Here is a 21,754-nt window from a genome sequence, read left to right as displayed (position 1 = left end):
TATTTTGATTTTTTAAATCTTATCGTGATTTTTCGAACACATTCTGGCTGGAGATCATATTCAGCGCATTCCATTCAAAGAATAGCAAAGAGCTTATAGAAAATTTGTAAAAAAAAAAAAAAATTACTCAAACTCAATGCATCCATCCATATTCATTCCTAAGATGTAGTTTTTTTTACATTAGGTGAGGTCCGATTAATGACGAAACACCATATTACCATGCTTTATACAAATCTGGCCTTATAATAAAAAATCGAATTTTTATGATCAAAATGGTTTTATTGGTCCTCCAGCATGATTTATTTTCCACTCCGTTTGAGACACCCCCAGTTCATGGTTATTGAACGCTTTAACAGCATTTTCTGGCGACGAAACTCATTGACCCCACATTTTTAACATTATGTGCGGAAATAAAAAGAAATCATTGGCTGCCAAGTCAGGGCTGTACGGCGTATGACCAATCAATTCGACGTTTTGGCCGGTCAAAAAAGCGGTGGTTTAAGCCGATGTGTGTGTGCTGGTATTGTCATGGTGAACAATAATTCGTCTTCCTTTGTTCATTTTTCGAATTTCTCCTAAAGGTTGGTACTATATTCGGTTTTCGCGGTGAAACTTCATATACAAAAAATAAGAGGAAAATATTGATGAAAAGTGTTCGTTTCGCTATAACTTTTTTTTCATCTAGTGAATATTTACAAAAAAAAAAAAAACAAATGTGGTAACCTTATCAAACCATCTAAAAAACGATTTAGGGAAATTTATTATTGTTTTGTTTTGGGCTCATATGCACAGATTCACGATTCACCTCGATCTTATAACTGTATCTTAAAGCATCGCGATCGAATAAAATTTAAGCTCAATGATAAGGGGCCTCATTCTTTATGCCGAGTGCGAGCAGCGTGCCGCATAGTTAGAGTGGCAGGATACCTCACAAATGTAGCCTGCATTGATAAGGGGATAACCACCGCTTCTTTATCTAATAGACATGTAAACCTTTGAGCCACGGTTGCCTCCAGCAGCCCTCGTATAGTAGCTACAAAGGCTAACCTTGGTTTTCTGGCTTCCCTTTGAAATATCAAAAAAATCTGTTTTTTATTGTATATTATTATCGTTCTTATTATTATTCTTTATTTACAAAACAATAGTTAACAATAGTTAATATTCACGCTTTTTTATAAAATAAAAGTCTCGATAAAAATGTATTTACATACATACAAAAAAATTAAGACCACTTAATAATAACTCGATTTAAGTAGCCAAAAGCAGTTTAGACTAGTGTGCAAAAAATTCTAATTTCATTCGCAATAGCGGCTTTAATTTTTTGCCAAAATTAAGCTAAAACTTAAAAAATATTTACAATTAAAATACGCATAAATTAATGAAAACCCGCAAAATTATTCGCAGACATTAAAGTCCTATGAAGTATGAATGGATTTTAGGGGAAAGCAATGAAAACAATTTACTTGACAAAATTCAAATGAAGTGGTGTGAAGAATGGGTACGAGCTGACTTGGTTATTAATCAAAAATGGCTCTGGAAAGAACTTTTCCGCAACTGGTTCTCTTGAGTTAGTTATGAACGTTTTTGCGCTTAAGGTTTTGAGGGCTTTTCGGTCAATTATGCGACTTTAAATCACATTTTCCTTTTTTGCTTTTGCTTTCCAAATGACATTTCCATTTGTTTGAGATTTCCATGGTTTGAGCACTTACAGCTTCACTTTATAGGATAGTTTCATTAATTTCTTTGAACTAATGGGACAGTTGGGCCACAGATTGGCACAACCTATGGGTCCACTCATGCTATCACCGGTATATCGTAACAATTCTCCCATATGGGCTGCAAAATGCCATTTACTGGGCGAGCCATTCATGGCCAAAGACATTGCGGATGATCTGAAATAAACGAAATAAGAAAAATGATTAGAATTTTTTTTCTATGTAATTAAATTCCTTTTGTCTAAATTCCGATCACTGGTTTTTTTCTTTATGTTAAAATTTTACGACAAAAAAAATCTAGATTTGTGTTTCTAGGTCGGAATATAATACCGAAAATAATATTGTCTACCGTTATTATTTATGCTCCATGAAGCAACGAGTAAAATCAAATCCAAAAAAAAAATATAAATTTGTTAATTCGAAGCGATGATATTGCATTCTTCCTAAAAACCTTTAACATAGTTGACCAATCGCCGAAGGAAATAAAGAAATTTGTAACATGTTCGCAAACTTTTTTGCCTCGACATATTCTGATAAAACGTAGGATATCAATTCTGAATATCCGTACGAGATTCTTCAATCCTCTTTAATAAGTATGCCTCGAATACCGTTTCTAAGAACTTGAAAGCTCTAAAATGCTCTTTTAAACCAGGCCCTGATGGGGTACCCGCTAGTGTACTTAAATTTTGAGCTGATTACTATAGTTCACGCTGTTGCTGCGTGTGCCCAAGTTCGAATCCTGGCCGGGCTCTGCCAGGAGAGAGATCATTAAATTTTACAGTTTTTTTCTTTTTCAGTCAAATCGAACGAAAATTGGGCCTTCTAGAGGCTCAAGAAGTCAATACCAAAGATCGGTTTATATGGCAGCTATCAAACCCAACTTATAAAAATTATACTGCACTTAAATCCTAGTTAAATATCAATGTTGTTTGCATATATGTGTGTTTAAATTAGTCTATGAAGATATATGTATCTATAGACGTAAGAATAAAAAAATACATTATATAACATATCATTAAAAAATACACATAACAAAAATATTATTTAGAGACTAACAAATTTTGTTGAAAATCGTGTTATCGTGTTCATTTTGGTCGAAGAGACACGGAAGTTGCAGAACGCAATAGACAGAAGACTTAGACATCTAGGGTTGATGATAAGTTCATTTGAACCACCAGAAGTGCGTTCTGCTAAAAATTTACCCCTATTAACTCAGTTTGTATTTGAATTATTTGTTAACAATCAAATTGGGATCAATTCTATGGTCTCAAGAATTTATATCGGGGTACCGATTATTCAATTAGTATTTTTTTTACCGAATGCCACTGACGAATGTGATCCATAGATAATAGAGTAAAAGACTCTGCTTTCGCAAACATAATTGCTTTGTTTTCTGCGTACATTTGCATTTTCTATATTTTTCTCTCAGTGTGTTTTCTATTGAAGTCATTTTAGATGTCATATTTAGTATTCTAAGTATACAATTTGTGTTCATCACTTTTATAGCAATTAAAAGCGAACTCAAACCTCAATTACCTTCTATTCAAGTGCGAGATAGTCAATGTAGTCAACCGGCATTATGGCGGGAAATTAAATAAAAATGTTAAAACAATTATACAAAGTGATTTAACATAGGCCATCTAGCAATTGTAATAAAAGTGTGAACATTGAAGATGAATGGGGATCTTGATAAGGTTCGAGCTTGATTTATGAAAACTCGTATATCATTCAATGAGAGTGATTTTGTTTTTAATTTGTTTTGATATTTGTTTAATATTGGGTTGCCCAAAAAGTAATTGCGGATTTTTGAAAGGAAAGTAAATGCATTTTTAATAAAACTTAGAATGAACTTTAATCAAATATACTTTTTTACACTTTTTTCTAAAGCAAGCTAAAAGTAACAGCTGATAACTGACAAAAGAACGAACGCAATTACAGAGTCACACGCTTTGAAAAAATTTGTCAACGCCGACTATATGAAAAATCCGCAATTACTTTTTGGGCAACCCAATATTAAACAAATATCAAAACAAATTAAAAACAAAATCACTCTCATTAAATGAAATACGAGTTTTCATAAATCAATGTTAGAAAATAGTATAAGTATGACCATTTTTTGTGTTTTAAAAATTGCCTTAAATTTTATTTACTTTAAATGACCTATGGAAAAGTCCATTTATCTGTGGGCGGGCTAAACTTTTTGAGCACAAAAATTAGCTAATTTTGTCAAATACAACTGCAGCTTATACGAATTCTGTGACTTGAATAAGTCCTATAGCTAACTTGTTGAAACTTGTGGCATGAAGTTTATCCCACGAAATTGCACCCCATATCCAAAAAAACAAAAATATGACCCAAACAGGTGTATGGAGAACAACAACAACATTTTGGTACCTGTTTTTTCTTTTTAGGACCTTTTTTGAAGCAGCCATTGGTGTCAATTAACGTTTTCCTCAAATAAATCCACATCTTTACTAATGTAGTCATTCCGTTTGAAACACCTCGAAATATTCGTCTAAGACCCCATAATATATATAACTATATATATATATATATATATATATATATATATATATATATATATATATATATATATATATATATATATATATATATATATATATATATATATATATATATATATATATATATATATATATATATATATATATATATATATATATATACATTTGATCGACGTTCTGAGTCGCTATAGCCATGTCCGTCTGTCGAATAACGATAGGGTCGAACGCGTAAAGCTAGCCGCATTAAATTTTGCACAGATACTTACTATTGATGAATTCGTTGCGGATTGCAAATGCGCCATATCGTTTCAGATTTGGATATAGCTCCCATATAAACCGATCTCCCGATTTGACTTGACACTTGAGCGCCTGGAATCCGAAATTTTTGTCCGATTTTATTTTGTATAATTTTTGATATTGTAGAAATTTTTAGCACAATCCGTGCTGGTGGGTTACCAAGATTCGGCCCGGCCGAACTTCGTACGCTTTCCCTTGTTCAAATTAAATTGGGGCGCAAATAATAGTAAGAGCATCGACGAGTTTCGGTGGTTCCAAACGAAATCGCGATCTAACCAGTCAAATGCTGTTTTTTTGTTCTATTTATAATAGAAACAGATTACCCAATGGTCTGCAGACGGACAATATCCGATTTTAGGGGGTATATTTTCATTTTACTTTCGGGCCTTATATTACTATTTTGGGGTTAAATGTATTCAATTCACTACAAAACCAACAAATTGGGGCACATTTTCAGAAAACTAAATAAGCAAGAGGATTGCTTGCAGGGTGGTATGGCATTTTAAGCACACGACTTAATATCTACTTGATAAAAAAAGCAATATTTTGCATTTAATCATAACAAAACAAATATTAAACCAGTAAGGAAAGGCAGAAGTCGGGTGGAGCCGACTATATAAAACCCTACACTACCGAGTACACGTAATACTTTTAATATTGGGTTGCCCAAAAAGTAATTGCGGATTTTTTAAAAGAAAGTAAATGCATTTTTAATTAAACTTAGAATGAACTTTAATCAAATATACTTTTTTTACACGTTTTTTTCTAAAGCAAACTAAAAGTAACAGCTGATAACTGACAGAAGAAAGAATGCAATTACAGAGTCACAAGCTGTGAAAAAATTTTTCAACGCCGACTTTATGAAAAATCCGCAATTACTTTTTGGGCAACCCAATATATATCACTTATATCCAAATTTAGTCAGACTTGCAGACTGCATACCTATTGAAATATCAAGTAGAACCTTCTACGATTTTCTTACGATGCTACGAAAATTGTGGCTTCTACAGCCTTAAAAGTCGAAACGTATAAAAGTCGAAACATCTGATTCGATGTTGATGAAATGCACACGTATTGGGATGTCAATTAAAACATCTCATGAAAAATTTTGTACCGATCGGACCAAAATTGTAGTTACTGCAGCCTTAAAAGTCGAAACGCATAAAAGATCTTTATGGAAACTTTACCTAAATCTGGTTCGATTTTGATGACATTTATTGCATTGAAAATTAATATTGCATTGAAACCAAAAAATTCTGTAGCGCTGAAATTTGTTATTCAAGTGATGTGCATTTTAGTCAGGGATTTCATTTAATTAAAATCAATTTTGTGTGTCAATAAACTCTTGTTCATTGTTTTGTAGTTACAATATAAGTGCATTCAAATGTTATTACATTATATAAGAATAAAAAAGAGAATAAAATAGATATATTGTAAACCAAAAACACATTATAACCATAGAATACTATATAAAGTTATTAAAAAAGTTATCTTTTTACCTAACGTTACTAAATGTGGCATTAGGACAATTTATTTTTCATTGTAGACATTCAGTTATTCGTATGAGGTAAATTGTATTAATTTTTTTTAATTGAATTCTGTATTACCAAGCTGTATCTTTATTCAATTAATGTATATATTCTTGTATATATTTATTTTTTAATTCATTAATCTTAGTAACAGCTTATAATGGATCACTGGAAATTTCATTTCCTAGCAAATGCATACTTAACAACAGGTGTTTTTGCTTCTCTATCAAAAATGAAAATGAAATGTACTCTAGTTGGGCTTGTGTAAGAACCAGGTGTAGATTTTAATCTAAGTACATGAGTGGGAAAAAACATTTTAAGTGGTTTAAGACAGGTTTTGAAAGTCCAATGCCTTTAAAATGCTACTCATAGATTACTTGCGTGGCAACATATAGGAAGTAAAGGTAAAATTTCCGAATGAAAGGTTTAAGTTATGCACCATTATATGTAGAATGATGGTATATTTTAATATTCAACAAAACGGACTAAATAACTATGTTTTTCGTCATTCCGTTTGTAACACCTCGAAATATGCGTCTAAGACTCCATAAAGTATGTATATTCTTGATCGTTGTCAAATTTTAAGTCGATCTAGCCATGTCCGTCCGTCTGTCGAAAGCACACTAAGTTTCGAAGGAATTAGCACGCTATTACATGTTAAATCTTTTCAGATAAAATCACAGATGTTTTTTACTTGGCTTAAAGGAATCGTAGATGGTAGTATGTATATGCATATATTAGGTCAGTCTGGCAGTCTTTTACAGACTCACTTTCAGTCCATTATGACACCACACCAGCGACAGATCAAAGCCTCTGGTTGGAATCGAACCCACAAATAAATAATAATTGATTTAAACTTTCAAGACGAGTTGAGTAGACAAAAAATTGTGTGTGTGTCAAATTGTTACTTTGTAAATAGCTCCCATATAAACCGATCGATTTGATTTCTTGAGTCCCTGGAAGGCGCAAATTTTTGTCCCATTTGGCTGAAATTTTGCATGCAATGTGCTGTTACAACTTCCAACAACTGTGCCTAGTATGGTCGAAATCGGTCTATAACCTGATATAGCTCCCATATTTGACTTCTTGAGCCCCTGGAAGCCGCAAGTTTTCTCCGATTTGGCTGACATTTTGCATGTAGTGTTCTGTTATAACTTCTAACAACTGTGGCTAGTACGGTTCAAATCGGTCAATAACCTGATATAGGTACCACCACTGTGGTACAGGGTATTATAGATTTGTGCATTTGTTTGCAAAGCTAAGATGGAGAAGAGCTAGACCCATCGATAAGTATACGGATCGGCTTAGAATCACTTCCTGATTGGATTTAGCTATGTCCATGTATTCTTGTAATCAAGGCACATGTCGCATTTGTTGTCCGATTTGCACAAAATTTTTCATAAGTCTCTTTTTTGGTACGAGGACGAACGCTATTGATTTTGAAAAAAACGGTCCAGATTTAGATATAGCATCCATATATATCTTTCTTCCGATGTGCCCTTTTTAAGCTGTAGAATCCACAATTTTGGTTCGATCCTTACAAAATTTGGCATGATATGTTTCGTGTGACGTCTTAATACGTCTTAATCGGTTCAGATTTAGATATAGCTCCCGCATATAACTTTCATCCGATTTGACCTATTAAGGCTGTAAAAGGCACAATTTTGGTCCAATCTTTACTAAATTTGGCAGGTATATATATATATATTTCATCTATGCCCCCTTAAAGCAGTAGCAGCAACAATTTTGGCCCCATCCTTAAAAAATTTTCAAGGAGATGTTTTATTTGACGTCGCACTACATGCAAAAAATTTCATCAAAATCGAACCAGATTTAGGTAAAGTTTGCATATATATCTTTCATGCGTTTCGACTTTTGAGGATGTAGTAGCTACAATTTTGGTCCGATCGGTAGAAAATTTTCATGAGATGTTTTAATTGACATCCCAATTCGTATGCATTTCATCAACATCGAATCAGATTAAGATAAAACTCCCATTTATACGTTTCGACTTTTAAGCCAGTAGAAGCCACAATTTTCGTAGCATCGTAAAAAAATCGTAGAAGGTTCTATTTGATATTTCAATATGTATGCAAAATTAAAGTTTGACAAAATTTGGATATAAGTGATATATATTAAAAGTATTACGTATACTCTGTGTGTACGGTATTCGCCCGACTTTTGCCTTTCCTTTTTTTTTTTTTTTTTTTGATTTGGGTGAAATTTTGCATGTGGTGTTCCGTTATGACTTCCAACAACTGTGCCAAGTACGGTTCGAATCGGTCCATAACCTGATATCGCTCCCATGAAAACCAATCTCCCGATTTGATATCTTTATCCCTTACAAGCCGCATTTTTTTCCAAATTGGCTGAAATTTTCAAGCGGTGTTCTGTGACGACTTCCAAACACTGTGCCAAATAAGGTCCAAATTAGTCCTGACCTGATATAGCTTCCATGTAAACCGGTTTCCCGATCATCCTTATTCGGTTCCTAGAGCTTTAATTTTTGCTGGTTCGACGGAAGTTTGGTATGTAGAATAAAATTATGGCCTTCAACTAAATTTATGTTGCATACATTTTTAGCAGAATCCAAGGTGGGGGTTCTGAAAATTCGGCCGGCCGAAATTAGCACGCTCTTACTTGTTTCTTCAGTCATTTTCAGCAAACAACAGACTTTTCAGCAGTAAGCCTGCTGCTCTGAAATTGCAGAACTACTGCTGTAAAAACAAACCTACTGATACAATAGCAGCAAAATTATCTACTTATATTCGGCAGACAGTGTTTGCTATTTTCAGCAAACTTTTTTCTATGAGTGTACTAATGTGTAAATGACATTCAGTTGTGATTTTAAACATCCATTGAAACACACATTTATATTTTTATTTTATATTTTCTTCTAACATCCGCTTCATAATTAAGCAGCAGCAGTCATTTTTATCAAAAAACAGACTTTTCAGCAGTAATCCAGCTGCTCTGAAATTGCAGAAGTACTGCTACAATAGCGGCAAAATTAACTACTAATATTCAGCAGACAGTGTTTGCAATTTTCAGCAAATTTTTTGCTATGAGTGTAGACCACTTATTTTATTTTTGTCGTTCATTCGTTGTGTACTCGAAAGAAATCGATTTAGCGACCTTTAAACGCGTTTGAATGAAGAAACGATTGAACGAATCGAATAAACCAGCAACTGTAATTTTTGTCATGCATGCGAATAAGAGTGATAAAAACGCTCGCTGGTATTATGGAGTAAATTAGAATATTTGTTTGTTTGCCATTTTGCTGGATTTTATGGCTCGGATTTGCAAGTTTTTGGGTTAGTGGTTAAAGGATTAATAAGTGCACAAGTAAGGTGGGACAAAAGTCGGGAAGTGTCGACAATGTAATACTATGTAATTGTCTCCCAAGATCAGTAACTTTTGTGAAACCTAAACGAATGAATGGGTGTCACCGACTCATTCACTCAAATGGTGACCACTATGTTTAAAATGTTAATTCGCATAGCCTTTAAAGCTGTGAGTGAGAAAAAACTCAAATTTGGTACAAAGCTCAAAATTTTCGAGCATGTCTGTCATTACACAAAAATACATGCATTAGGAAAAGTACAGCTAATAGACAGGGTTGTCGAGTGTGGTTAATTGTATCATAGATGCGTTTTCGCTATTAATACGATTCAAATACAATATTCCAACGCACGGCCCATAAAGCCATCACACCTAATATGGTTGAAAAGTCTTCTAACCAAAGACGAAACGCGTCCCATAGTGGTTGGTGTGTGTTGTTATCTTTGGCTTTCCTTTTCCATTTGCATCTCCGATCCGTGAACAAGTAAGGTAGGGTAAAAGTCGGAAAGTGTCGACTGTGTAATACCTTATACCTACGTTATAAAAGTGAATAGGATAAATTTCTAAAAGAATGCGTATAAAATTTCGACCAAACCTGTGCAAAATTTTATTTACTAGGACCTTTAAAAAGTGAATCGGACGATGTATATAAAGGGTGATTTTTTAGCTATTATCTCTTTGCCAATACTGGTTTAAACAGCACACGCACGTTTTGTATTTTGTTTCACTGCCAAGCATTTTCAGTTTGGTCTATAATTTAACCATGAATCGTCCTACAAATGAATAACGCTTGCAAAATTTTTGAATTTTATTATCCAAATGCGTGCTCCGTTAAGAAATTTCATCACCATTTTATGGACGAAGCTCATTTTTGGCTCAATGGATACGAAAATAAGCAGAATTGTCGATTTTGGAGTGAAGATCAGCCAAAAACATTCCAAGAGCTACCTATACATCCAGAAAAAGTCACAGTTTGGTGAAGTTTATGGGCTGGTGGAATTAAGTAACTGTGAATGGTTAACGCTATCGTGAGATGATATCCAACTTGTTTTATCTAAAATGCAGGAGCTTGACTTGCATGGCATGTGGTTTCAACAAGACGGTGCCACATGCCACACAGCACGCGTAACAATGGATTTATTGAGAGGCGAGTTCGAAGAATATTTTATTTCACATTCGGGACAGGTCAATTTGCCGCCTAGATCGTGCGATTTAACGCCTTTAAACTATTTTTTGTGGGGCTATGTTAAAGCTCATGTATATACAGACAAGACCGCTTCAATTGACAAATTGGAAGACAATATTGAAGCATTTATTCGTGAAATACCGGACGAAATGTTGGAAAGAGTATGCCAAAATTGGACTAAGCGGATGGACCATTTGAGGCGCAGTCACGGTCAACAGAGTTTTCAGTAGTAAGCCTGCTACTCTGAAATTGCAGTACTACTGCTGTAATAGTAGAACTACTGCTATAATAGTTCCCATATGAACCGATCTCCCGATTTTCTTATTGAGCCCTTACAAGCCGTAATTTTTGTCCGATTTGGCTGAAATTGAGCACGTGGTGTTCTGTTAAGACCTTCAACAACTGTGCATAGTACGAACCAAATCGGTTTTTAACCCCATATAAACCTATATCCCGATTTAAATTTTTGAGCCCCTGGAAGCCGCAAATTTTGTGAGATTTTGCTGAAATTTTGCACAGAGTGTTCTGTTATGACTTCCAACAACTGTTCCTAGTACGGTCTAAAGCGATCTATAACCTTATATAGCTCCCATATAAACCGATTTTCCTTCTTCAGCCCTTACAAGCCGCAATTTTGGCTTGTAGGGGCAATTGAGCGTGCGGTGTTCTGTTACAACTTTCAATAACTGTGCCAAATATGGCCCAACTCAGTCTATAACCTGATATTGCTCCCAGATAAACCGGTTTCTCAATCATCCTTGTTCCGTTTCTAGAAGCTTTAATGTTTGCTTGTTTGACAGAAGTTTGGTATGTAAAATAAAATTATACCTTTCAACTAAATTTATTTTCTATAAATTTTTAGTAGAATCCATGGTGGTGGGTTCCCAAGATTCGACCCGACCGAACTTAGCACGCTTTTACTCTTTTTCTTTTAAACTAGAATGATTTCATGTTATCGAGTTCTGTATGTTTAAATCACACTATATGTCATAATTAGTAAAGACTTTATTGCATTCTATGACTTGTAAAGAGAATAAAAGACTCTTTTCATGTCTGCTTATACTTTTTTATTTAAATTATAATCCCTTCAATTGGTTATGTTTACCTTATTAAATTCATTAGATCCTTTTCCTTCTCCGTTAATGTGTATTCTGGTTTAGCTGCCATTTCGCACAGCATCTTTGGAAGGCAAGAATCTTTGATGGAATCTGATAATTCAGTTTTCATAGAGTTTCGCTTATGCTGCAAAGCATCAGCGGATAAATCAGTCAAATCGGGAACTAGAAAGAAAAATTAAAAAAACAACAAAACGAAAGCATGTGAATAACAACATTTTCTAAGAAACAGCATTATTGGAAATATTGATAAGGCAATTCAAGTTTTAAACAAATTGGAGAACACTCTTTGAAAGTTTCAGCGACATAAGTGAAAAACAAACTGAAGGTTATTCTTGACGTGGTGCGGCAAAACAAAAATTATTCCAAAGTTTATTCAGAAACCAAAACTTGTATAACATTGCTCAAGTTTAGGTTTTATGATATTTGCATGGATACAAACTCAAATTGTTTCAATAAAGTCTTAAATAAACAACAAGGTTTTGAAATGTTGAAAGGTTTTTGCTGTAGAATGAAAAAAAGCAACTGCTTACACAATGTCCAGCTGTATTTATTTTTTTCTTTTTCAAATATGATATAAGAGATTGTTTTATGGGCATGGGAAATATGTAAATTATTTTATTAAGTTTAGAACAAATATAGACTGGAAGTTTTCATATTTAAAACCGGTTCACACATCAGTTTTGGTAATATAAATACTTCCCCTGCTATAAAAGTTATTAACCTCTACAATTTAATTTATCTGCACGTATTTATGATCGACATTGTAAAATTGCGCTTATATTTGTTGTTTGTGATTAAACAGCTCAAAGTTGGAAAACCACATTCCGGAAAACGATTCATAAGCAAAAGGTTTCTTAGGTAAACAATTTAATCATTAATCTTTTGCACTTAGCCTTTACTCTGGCATAAAGACAGCCCAGGAATCACTCAAATTGTGCTCAATGCAAGCTTCATATATTTAGCAATTAGGTTCTTTCCCTACATAGGAAAATAATACAGCAAAACAACATATTTTATTTATGCAATAATGGTTTTTTACCAAAATCAAAATGACCTTCTTAAAAAAATTAAGCTTATCATTTATTATTATATGGTGGTTCTTAACCTTCATGCTTATTGCCATGAATTCACAATAAAATTTTGCTTACTCTTCAAACATTGCTTGCTTTACAAAAAAGTGCTTAGTAAATATTTTCAAATTTGTCAATGAAATTGGGTAGGAAATGTATTAAACGCACCCGCAATTAAGCAAAAATAATGAATGACAAAAAAAATGCCTAAAATGGAGTTTTATGGTGTTAAAAATGGATTTAAACACTCAAGCTAAATTGTTAATTTATAAAAGAAAAAGTGAGAAGGAAAATTGCGTAGTTTTACATAATGCTCACAAAAGTGGGGAAAACGTATTTCAAATCAAAAGTTACCAAGCGAGCAAACTAGAGAAATTACCCAAGAGTTCTTGATCGAAGATGGAACTAAAAGTACTGCTATATGGATTCTAACCAGCAGTACTATTCAGCCCATAAAAAGTGGAAAGGGTAAGGGATTCGTGTGGGTAAAGCTTATAGATTTTATGCTGTTTGGTTGTTACCTTACCCCCAGCGATGCTATTGATGAATTCCTATTATATCATCGGGGCTGAGGACAACCATATAGTGGCAGGCGCCTTAAACTCCCGAGCAGTAGAGTGGGGCCAACAATTGACCAAATCAAGAGGTAAAATGACATTGCAGATGGCAGCAAGGACGGGAGCGATCCTACATTCAGACGCCACGAATGTGAAGGCACAATTGCCGACATAATACTTTTGTCAGAGAGAATCGCAGATAGGATCGACAACTGGCAGGCAGACATACACTGCAAGTGATCACCAGTACATCGACCCGGCACTGGATAACTATGAGCATCACACAGGCTGGGACTTTGAGCTCCAATTTGTGTGGTGTTTTTCGTTATCACGAAAAGCTTAGCTGGGAGCTACCGGGCGCTTCTACAGGTTGCGGATAGTGGAATGCTCCATACGGAGTAGGTGCAACTGCAATCGTGGACAATCAGCGCTATGGAGTGGAGAGTCTCAATGAGAGGCCGAATGGCACCGACTCTTACTTAAATACTGAGTGCCTATGATTCTTGATATGACAAGGCGAGTTAGTGGCGCCTTTAAATAACCAATGGCTCTCATGTTCCCGGGGTGATCGGACGTATAGTCCGGAATGAGTTTGCTCGCTTATAAGAGCTTGACGAGGATCGCCATCTCCACATGCAAATGTGGCTACAACAACAACACCCAGTACATCGACTTCTCTTTTCGATCCAGAGAAGCTATGCCAGAAAAATGATGTAGGCAAGCAATTTGCAACTGGAATGTGAACAAGCTAGAACCATCTCTGTTCCTTGCCGAGATCGACCGATATACGCAGGAATCTGAACCCAGCGGCAATGCCCCAAATTAAAGAAAATCGCATCATCTCCTTTATTGCTAAGGGATGTGATAATGCACTGGCAAGGATTAAGGGGCCGAGAATAAACACAGACGTTATTGCATGCGATAAAGGCGATAGTGCACCAAAGATCCCCGGGGATTTGACCACCACCAAAGATCCCCGGGGATTTGAATACAAGGTCGTAATGGCAAAGCTTGGAATGAAAATCCGAAATACGAAGATGGATAATAAAAAAATGCGGAATATTGTAACAACCCTATTCCCTGAACACGATGCAAGACCAAACGACGAAAACATTGGGGTTGACCTAACTCAGAGCACTTAGCCCTTACAGCGAAAAGGTGCCCGGCCCCGACGGAGTTCCAGCAGAAGTTATGAAGCGTTTAATAAAGCCTAGACTCGCGGAGGCAATCGTCGCAGGAGAAGGACTCTCGAGACGGCAACAAGAAAGTCGACAATGGGGACCCTAAAGAACATATTTGAGGTTGTGGAAGCGAGTCAACGGCTGAACCCTCGTTGCACACCCATCATCCTATTGGCAACGCTAGACGTCTAAAACGCATTTAACAATCTAAGGTGAGTGGACGTATTGCGGTTAGGGTTTTTCTCAGAAAATTCCCGAGCCGAGAAATCCGGAAATTTTGCATTTTTCCCGTGAAAACATGAATTAACAATATTTAATTCTGACAGACTTTAAAATTTTATTTTAAGATATTGAAAAAAAAATCACCTAATTAAAAAAGGCAAGCAAAATACCTATAATCATCAAAAAATCTCTTAATTATTTAAAAAAAAGTCTTAATGGAATAAATAACTACAAAAAAAACTCTTTTAATGAGAGTTAACGCATGAAGTCAAACAAAAAGTTAAAAAGTTATGTTCACTATATCAGGTTATAGACGGCATGGGATAGCTGTGAGCACCACACAGGCTGGAACATTGAGGTCCGCTCTGTGTGGTGTTCATTGCTGTCACGAGAAGCTAAGCTCCGAGCTACCGAGCCCGTCCACAGGTTGCGGATAGTGGAATTCTCTATACGGAGTAGCTGCAACGCCAGTAGCGGATAATCAGAAGTATCGAGCTTAAAGTCTCAGAAGTATCGAGAGACCGGCAGCACCGGCTCTTGCACAAATGCTGACTGCCTAAGATGACAGGCGAGTTATTCGCACCTTTAAATAACCAATGGCCATCATGTTCCCGCTGCGATCGGTCCTTTGGACCGGAACGAGCTACAGGAGCTTGACGAGGATCGCCACCTCCACATGAAAATGTGGCTACAACAACAACATGGACTGATTCAGACCATATTCAACACTAATGTTTAAGGTCATGGAAAAAGTCGTTGCACAAAATTTCAGCAAATGAGATTGGTTTTTGAACCGATTTGGACCATACTTGGCACTTTTGTTGGAGGTCAAAACAAACTATTTCTTGCAAAATTTCAGCCAAATAGGATAATAATCGCCCTCTAGAGATTAAAGAAGTCAAGATCGGAGATCGGTTGATATGGTAGCTTTATCAGCTTATGAACCGATTTTGACCATACACCTCATGCAGAATTGCAGACAGATTGGAAAAGAATTGCGGCCTGTAGAAGCTCAAAAAGTCAAGGTCCAGGATCGGTTTACATCAAACCTGGTCCGATATAGCCCATTTACAATCCCAACAGAAATACACCAATAAGAAGTATTTGAATTTTAGTATGCTTTCGACTTACGGACAGACGGACGGACACGGCTAAAATGACTTAGAATGTCAAGACTATCAAAAATATATATTTATTGTTGGGTCTCAAATCAATACTTCAATGTGTTAAAAACATAATGACGAAATTAGTATACCCTCATCCTATGGTGGTGGGTATAAAAAGAATATACATAAGCATGACGTTAAATTAATTTATAAATAAAGAAAATCTAATTGAAACCCGAATAATTTTTATGTTTTCTCGTATATATGAGTTGATTACATGGTACATGTTAGTTGATGATCTTTACTCACGTTTAATTAAAAATTCGTAAGGCGTTAGAAAATTCACTTTGTACATATAAAACTAACTTTTCATGCATAAGCTTGCTTCGAATAAGCAAGCATTTTACCAAGCATGGGTAAAGGCATATTGCCGTCGACGATGCCTCTTCTGAAATTTTACGAAATGAACTACTCAAAGAAATTTGGAATTTTTGTTCAATATACATACATATGTAATTAATATGTTTACAATTTGTATTTCTTGAGTTCACAATAACATGCTCGGAAGTAAGCATAATTTAATAACTGTTAGTTAGTGTTGCACTAAAATTGAATTTGCTGACTGTGGCATTGTCAACTCCACAAACACGCGGAATAATGTGGGACATAATTTGAGAAGCAGAAACACATACTCTGTGTCAAAAAACTTTTACATTTCTTTGGCTAAATGTTATTTTATTTTAAATTTGATCACTTCCCCTGGTGATAACATTGTATCTATAAACAGAATATGTCAAACCTAAAGAAAAAAGCATGGCCATCTTTGATGGAAATGAGTTAGAAAATGTTTTGCTTTTGTGTTGTTAGCAAATATTGAAAAAAGAAAATAGTCGAAGACTCGAATAAAAGTGATGTGGATGAAAGCGTGGAGCATCTGCTTTGTAAACGAAAGGTTCTTGATTCAATATTCGGCTGCGACAAAAGGAAAAGTTTTATTCAATTTATAATTGCAATGTTTCATATTAAATTTATCTTCTTCAAACAGCTGATCAATTGATAGCTTGGGGATGGGAGACATGCGGAACTGTGTTATGTATTTAGATGTGTCCGCCAATCTGAAATTAGATGATACGAAGAGTTCCAAATAACAATTTTTCTTCAATAATTTTACCTTTTAGTTTCAATGCATGTAAGTTCATATTTTACCAGTAGGAAGTAAAAGTGAACTAATAGTATGTAAAAACAATTTTGTAACTGTTATGAAATTATTGAACTCGTAGCGAGCACATATTTTTTTATCGCCATAAGATGTTCAATATTTCCCAAATTTAGTTCATTTTAAAAAGGGTTGAGGTTAAAAAAACTTTTTGTTAGTCAAAAATTCACATGTATTTTTATCGTAAAAAAAAGAAGTCTTTATGTGAAACGAATTATTTTTTTCCGTGCATGAGTGCTGCCAAACCGTTCAGTTAAATATTAAGATTTAGATTGAAAATTTTTCTTCAACACTTCGATTGTGGACATATTTGTTTTTCTGTCCGAAAGACCACACAACTCTCCGGCAAAATCAAGGATATGTTATTAAGAAGTGCATTCGATCAAATTCCTATTCCGACTCCATTTTGGAGCTAACCGTAAAATTCATTCTTCCTTTCCTTCCTGTGTACTCCCACATCCTAAAGATGCTATTATTAATTCAGGTAGTCAAAGACCAACTCCAGAGTGGGTATTATATTGAATATGGATCCGTTGTCGTATTTGTCCTTCTTCAGCATGCCAAAACCCTCTGGCTAAAGGCAACCTTGGATAAATCAAATCATAATATCGGTCTACATGGAAGCTATGTGTAAACATGTAATGATTTGGACTATTTTCAATCCCTAAAGACTTCCACTTCTTTACACAGTTAGTGTGGTTTTGACGTAGGAATATTGCTAACGACCACTATAGGTAATCTAGTTAGAAGACACCAGGCCTACAACATGTAATGATTGCTTTGTGCGAATTTCATATGCGATTTAGCTCTGAAAAAAAAATGGTTGTATGGAATTGAAGTAGTAAGAATTTTATGGTTTTCAATCATAATATTTTGTTATTGTTTTGTGTTCTGTTGCAGTGTTCCAACATTTCGTATCTTTGACACTAGACCTGGCAAACTTTCGATATTTTCGATATTGCGTGATAATTTCGGCCTGGCCGAATCTTGGGAACCCACTGTAATGGATTCTGCTAAAATTTGGGAGCTATAACTAGTTATAGACTGAACTGGACTGTACTTGGCAAAGTTGTTGAGAGTCATAACAAAACACCATATTCAAAATTTTAGCCAAACCGGAAAACCGGGAGATTAGTTTATATGGGAGCTATATCAGCTTATTCACAGACTCAAACCGTACTTGACACAATTGTTGGAAGTCATAACAAAATACTAAAACTTCAGCCAAATCGGACAAAAATCAAAATAATTTAAGTTTTCCGACGCATTTAATTTCGGTTGACTCTGCGAGTCACAATGAGCAAAAATTTTACAACCATATGCCAATGCCTGTACCAGATAATTATTGGCCAATAAGCAACGAATGTCAAACGTTGTAAAACAATGAGTTGGCAACAATGTCCTGATCTTCGTAAAAGTCTGCCCAACGTGTGTTATCCAGCTCAATGCATTGTTTTAGGTTACACTGAAATTCTTTTCACTAGAAAATATTATAATTCTTTCATTATTCACAAATATGCCGATGTTATCAAAATACAGACCCTTTTTCTTGTGTATTTTTAAACTTTTCTTGGGATGGAGCAATAGTCGTTGCAACATAATCTCTGATCCAATATTCGTGTTCTTTGCAAAGATTGCTACACCATCTCCTCGACGTTCTCTTTCTGACCTAAAAATCGAGTACCCTTCTAAACTCCTGTGGCTTTCTGGGATAGAAGAATTTCTGATACGCTTATAACATCGACGTCAGAGCCTTCGAAAATATCACCAAATTCGTCTGTTTTATGCATCAAGCTTTGTGCATTGATATGGCAGATTCTTAAACCATTTCTCTGCCTAGCAAGAATGCTTACAATGTTCAAAGTGACGTCCCTGGTACTTCACTGCCGAATTCCTGTAACTTAAAACTTATATTGCCCTGATCGCTGTCAAGTGAGAAGCGTCCTAAGCTCAAATTTGAATCCCAGAGCCTTACTATATTGCCTAATACCTTGCATTTGATTTCCTATTGTCCTGATCGGGTGCCAATAGATATTTGGTGTCTAAATTGGGTGACAGATCCATATTAGTCTCGGAAATACTTTCCACGTGAGTTTCATACTTCCGGAGAGATGAGATGAGAGGCTTTTAGCAATAAAAACGAGAAGCAAAACTTTAAAATAAAGATGCTATTTTAAAATGTTATATCTTATTTACTAACGGACACCACAATGCGTTTCAAATTTCGATCGCTGATTGATTCTTATTTTATTTCACAGATGACTATCCAATCACTATTTTTGTACCCACCACCGACGGATATTCATTTATATTCTTATATATTCATTTTGTCATTCCGTTTGCAACACATCGAAATATCCATTTCCGACCCTATAAAGTATATATATTCTTGATCAGCGTAAAAATCTAAGACGATCTAGACATGTCCGTCCGTCTGTCCGTCTGTCTGTTGAAATCACGCTACAGTCTTTAAAAATAGAGATATTGAACTGAAATTTTGCACAGATTCTTTTTTTGTCCATAAGCATGTTAAGTTCGAAGATGGGCTATATCGGACTATACCTTGATATAGCCCCCATATGGACCGATCCGCCGATTTAGGGTCTTAGAGCAATAAAATCCACATCCACAGTCTTAGGCTCTTCGACATCTGTCTTCAATTCGGCCCAGATCGGTTCAGATTTGGATATAGCTGCCATATAGACCGATTTCCTGATTTAAGGTTTTGGTCCTTATTGTCCGATGTCGCTGAAATTCGGGACAGTGAGTTAAATTAAGCCCCTAGACATACTTTTGCAATATCGCACAGATCGGTCCAGATTTGGATATAGCTGCCATATAGACCGATATCTAGGTTTTAGGTTTTGGGGCCATAAAAGACGCATTTATTTTCTGATGTCGCTGAAATTTGAGACAGTGAGTTTAGTTAGGCTCTTCGACGTCCTTCTTCAATTTTGCCCAGATTGGTCCATATTTGGATATAGCTGCCATGTAGACCTATATCTCGATTTAAAGTCTTGGCCCCATAAAATTCGCATTTATAATCCGATATCACTGAAATTTTACGAAGTCTTATGTTAGGCTTTTCGACATCCGTGTCGTATATGGTTCAGATCGGTTTATTTTAAGATATATCTACTGTACTTATTAGTATTTGGTCCAAATCGGAACATATTTTAATATAACTGATATGGGACATAAGGTATGAATTTTTCACCGAATTTTGATGAAAGGCGGTTTATATATATATACCCGAGGTGGTGGGTATCCAAAGTTCGGCCCGGCCGAACTTAATGCCTTTTTACTTGTTTGAAAATGCAGCACCTCTGCGAAAAGGGATTTTCGTCACGAATCCAAAGGTGTGAAGTTCGCAAAACTAAGAAAGTTGCAGCAATTGCAAACTCACGACGGGTTTTAAATTTTTTGATATTAATTATGCGATTTTGAAGCAATAATCGTAATAAGGAAATGTTTCCTTAAGAAGTTGGAAAATTGATTACCTTAAAATTAAGTTTGCTTATCTTTGGCTCAAATCTTCAAAAAGGAAATCTATAGACTTATGACTATATTTTCAAAAAAGCTCTAACAGGTGGGAGAAATGCCAAATTCTCAGTCGTTTATGTGTGAGTGCGCGAAGAACCCGGGCGACTTGGAACGGAGAACTTTTGAGCTATTTTATTAACATCTATACCTTTTCTTTGTCTATGCCTTTGCCATAAACTTTAATGTCAGATTTTTATTGTATTCCTTTATACCTTTATACCAAATACCTTTCTGGTGGAAATAGTTATGTCATAATTGGAAATGAAAATCAAAAGTTCCACAACTATTTGTTATCTTATCTGATCTCCAACGCATTATAGACGGCAAGATATATGGTTTTGTTGTATAATTATTAAATAATAAATTTAATGTAAAATTTTTTACAAATATTGTTTATTTAAAAAAATACAATTTGAAAGTATTTAATTCTGATAAGTTTTTCTAACAGAAAACAAAAGCCTTTTCTCTATTATGATTTCAATTTAATTTATTCATTCATGAATATTAATTTTTGTATAACCGTAAATCCTAAACTGCTACATTTTCCCCTTGTTTAATTAATCAAATTGAATAAATTAATGGCTACTCTTTTAAAGATTTTGTTTTTGTAATTTTGAATTTTAACAAACATAATATTCTTTTCTTTGTTTATCGCTCAGTTCTGGTTTTTTCGTTAAACAGCTGTTTGAAAAAGACTAACAACTCTCGTTTACTCATAGTTTGAAGTTAACCAAGAGCATGGTTCTAACTAAACATTAAAGCTTTGTTTTTTTTTTGTATGCTTTCATTGATCTTCATCATTGTGAAAACGACGATTAAGTTCAACGCTCTTTTAACCTTGGTAAGATCAAGAAAATCGCACAAATTATTCAAATATTTCGTATACAAAATCTGAAGCCTCTCCAACATCACAAAATAATGGCTGACGAAGTGCGAGCGCGATAATATTGTTAAAGGCAATAGCCCGCCAACAACAGTGTCCGTCTATTGCTAGCCATCCATAATGAAGAATATCTATGCATGGGGTTTCATGAATTCATTGAAAGTGATACCCGCCATTTACGAACCAAATCGACCATCTGTGAGGTGAAACTCGCTCCCGTCTCCACCTCCCTTCCAAACTTATTCATTTGCATATGAAAAGTAA

At 35.0% G+C, this 21,754-nt stretch overlaps 1 protein-coding gene across 1 annotated transcript in view; it reads right to left on the bottom strand.

Moving 5' to 3' along the window:
- Positions 1 to 1,168: 1,168 nt before the first annotated feature.
- LOC106090469 (uncharacterized) overlaps positions 1,169 to 21,754 on the bottom strand; it is a 45,331-nt gene continuing 24,745 nt past the window's right edge. The window contains exons 2-3 of the mRNA XM_013256653.2: positions 11,700 to 11,874; positions 1,169 to 1,892 (exon numbers count right to left, since the gene is read on the bottom strand). Of these exons, the coding sequence (XP_013112107.1) occupies positions 1,706 to 1,892; positions 11,700 to 11,874 (362 nt within the window). The 3' untranslated portion in view covers positions 1,169 to 1,705. The remainder of the gene's footprint in view (positions 1,893 to 11,699; positions 11,875 to 21,754) is intronic.

Source organism: Stomoxys calcitrans, chromosome 1, assembly GCF_963082655.1.
Source record: "Stomoxys calcitrans chromosome 1, idStoCalc2.1, whole genome shotgun sequence".
NCBI lineage: Eukaryota > Metazoa > Arthropoda > Insecta > Diptera > Muscidae > Stomoxys > Stomoxys calcitrans.
Note: the sequence above shows the minus strand (reverse complement) of the source record. Positions and strands in the feature narration are given on the sequence as shown.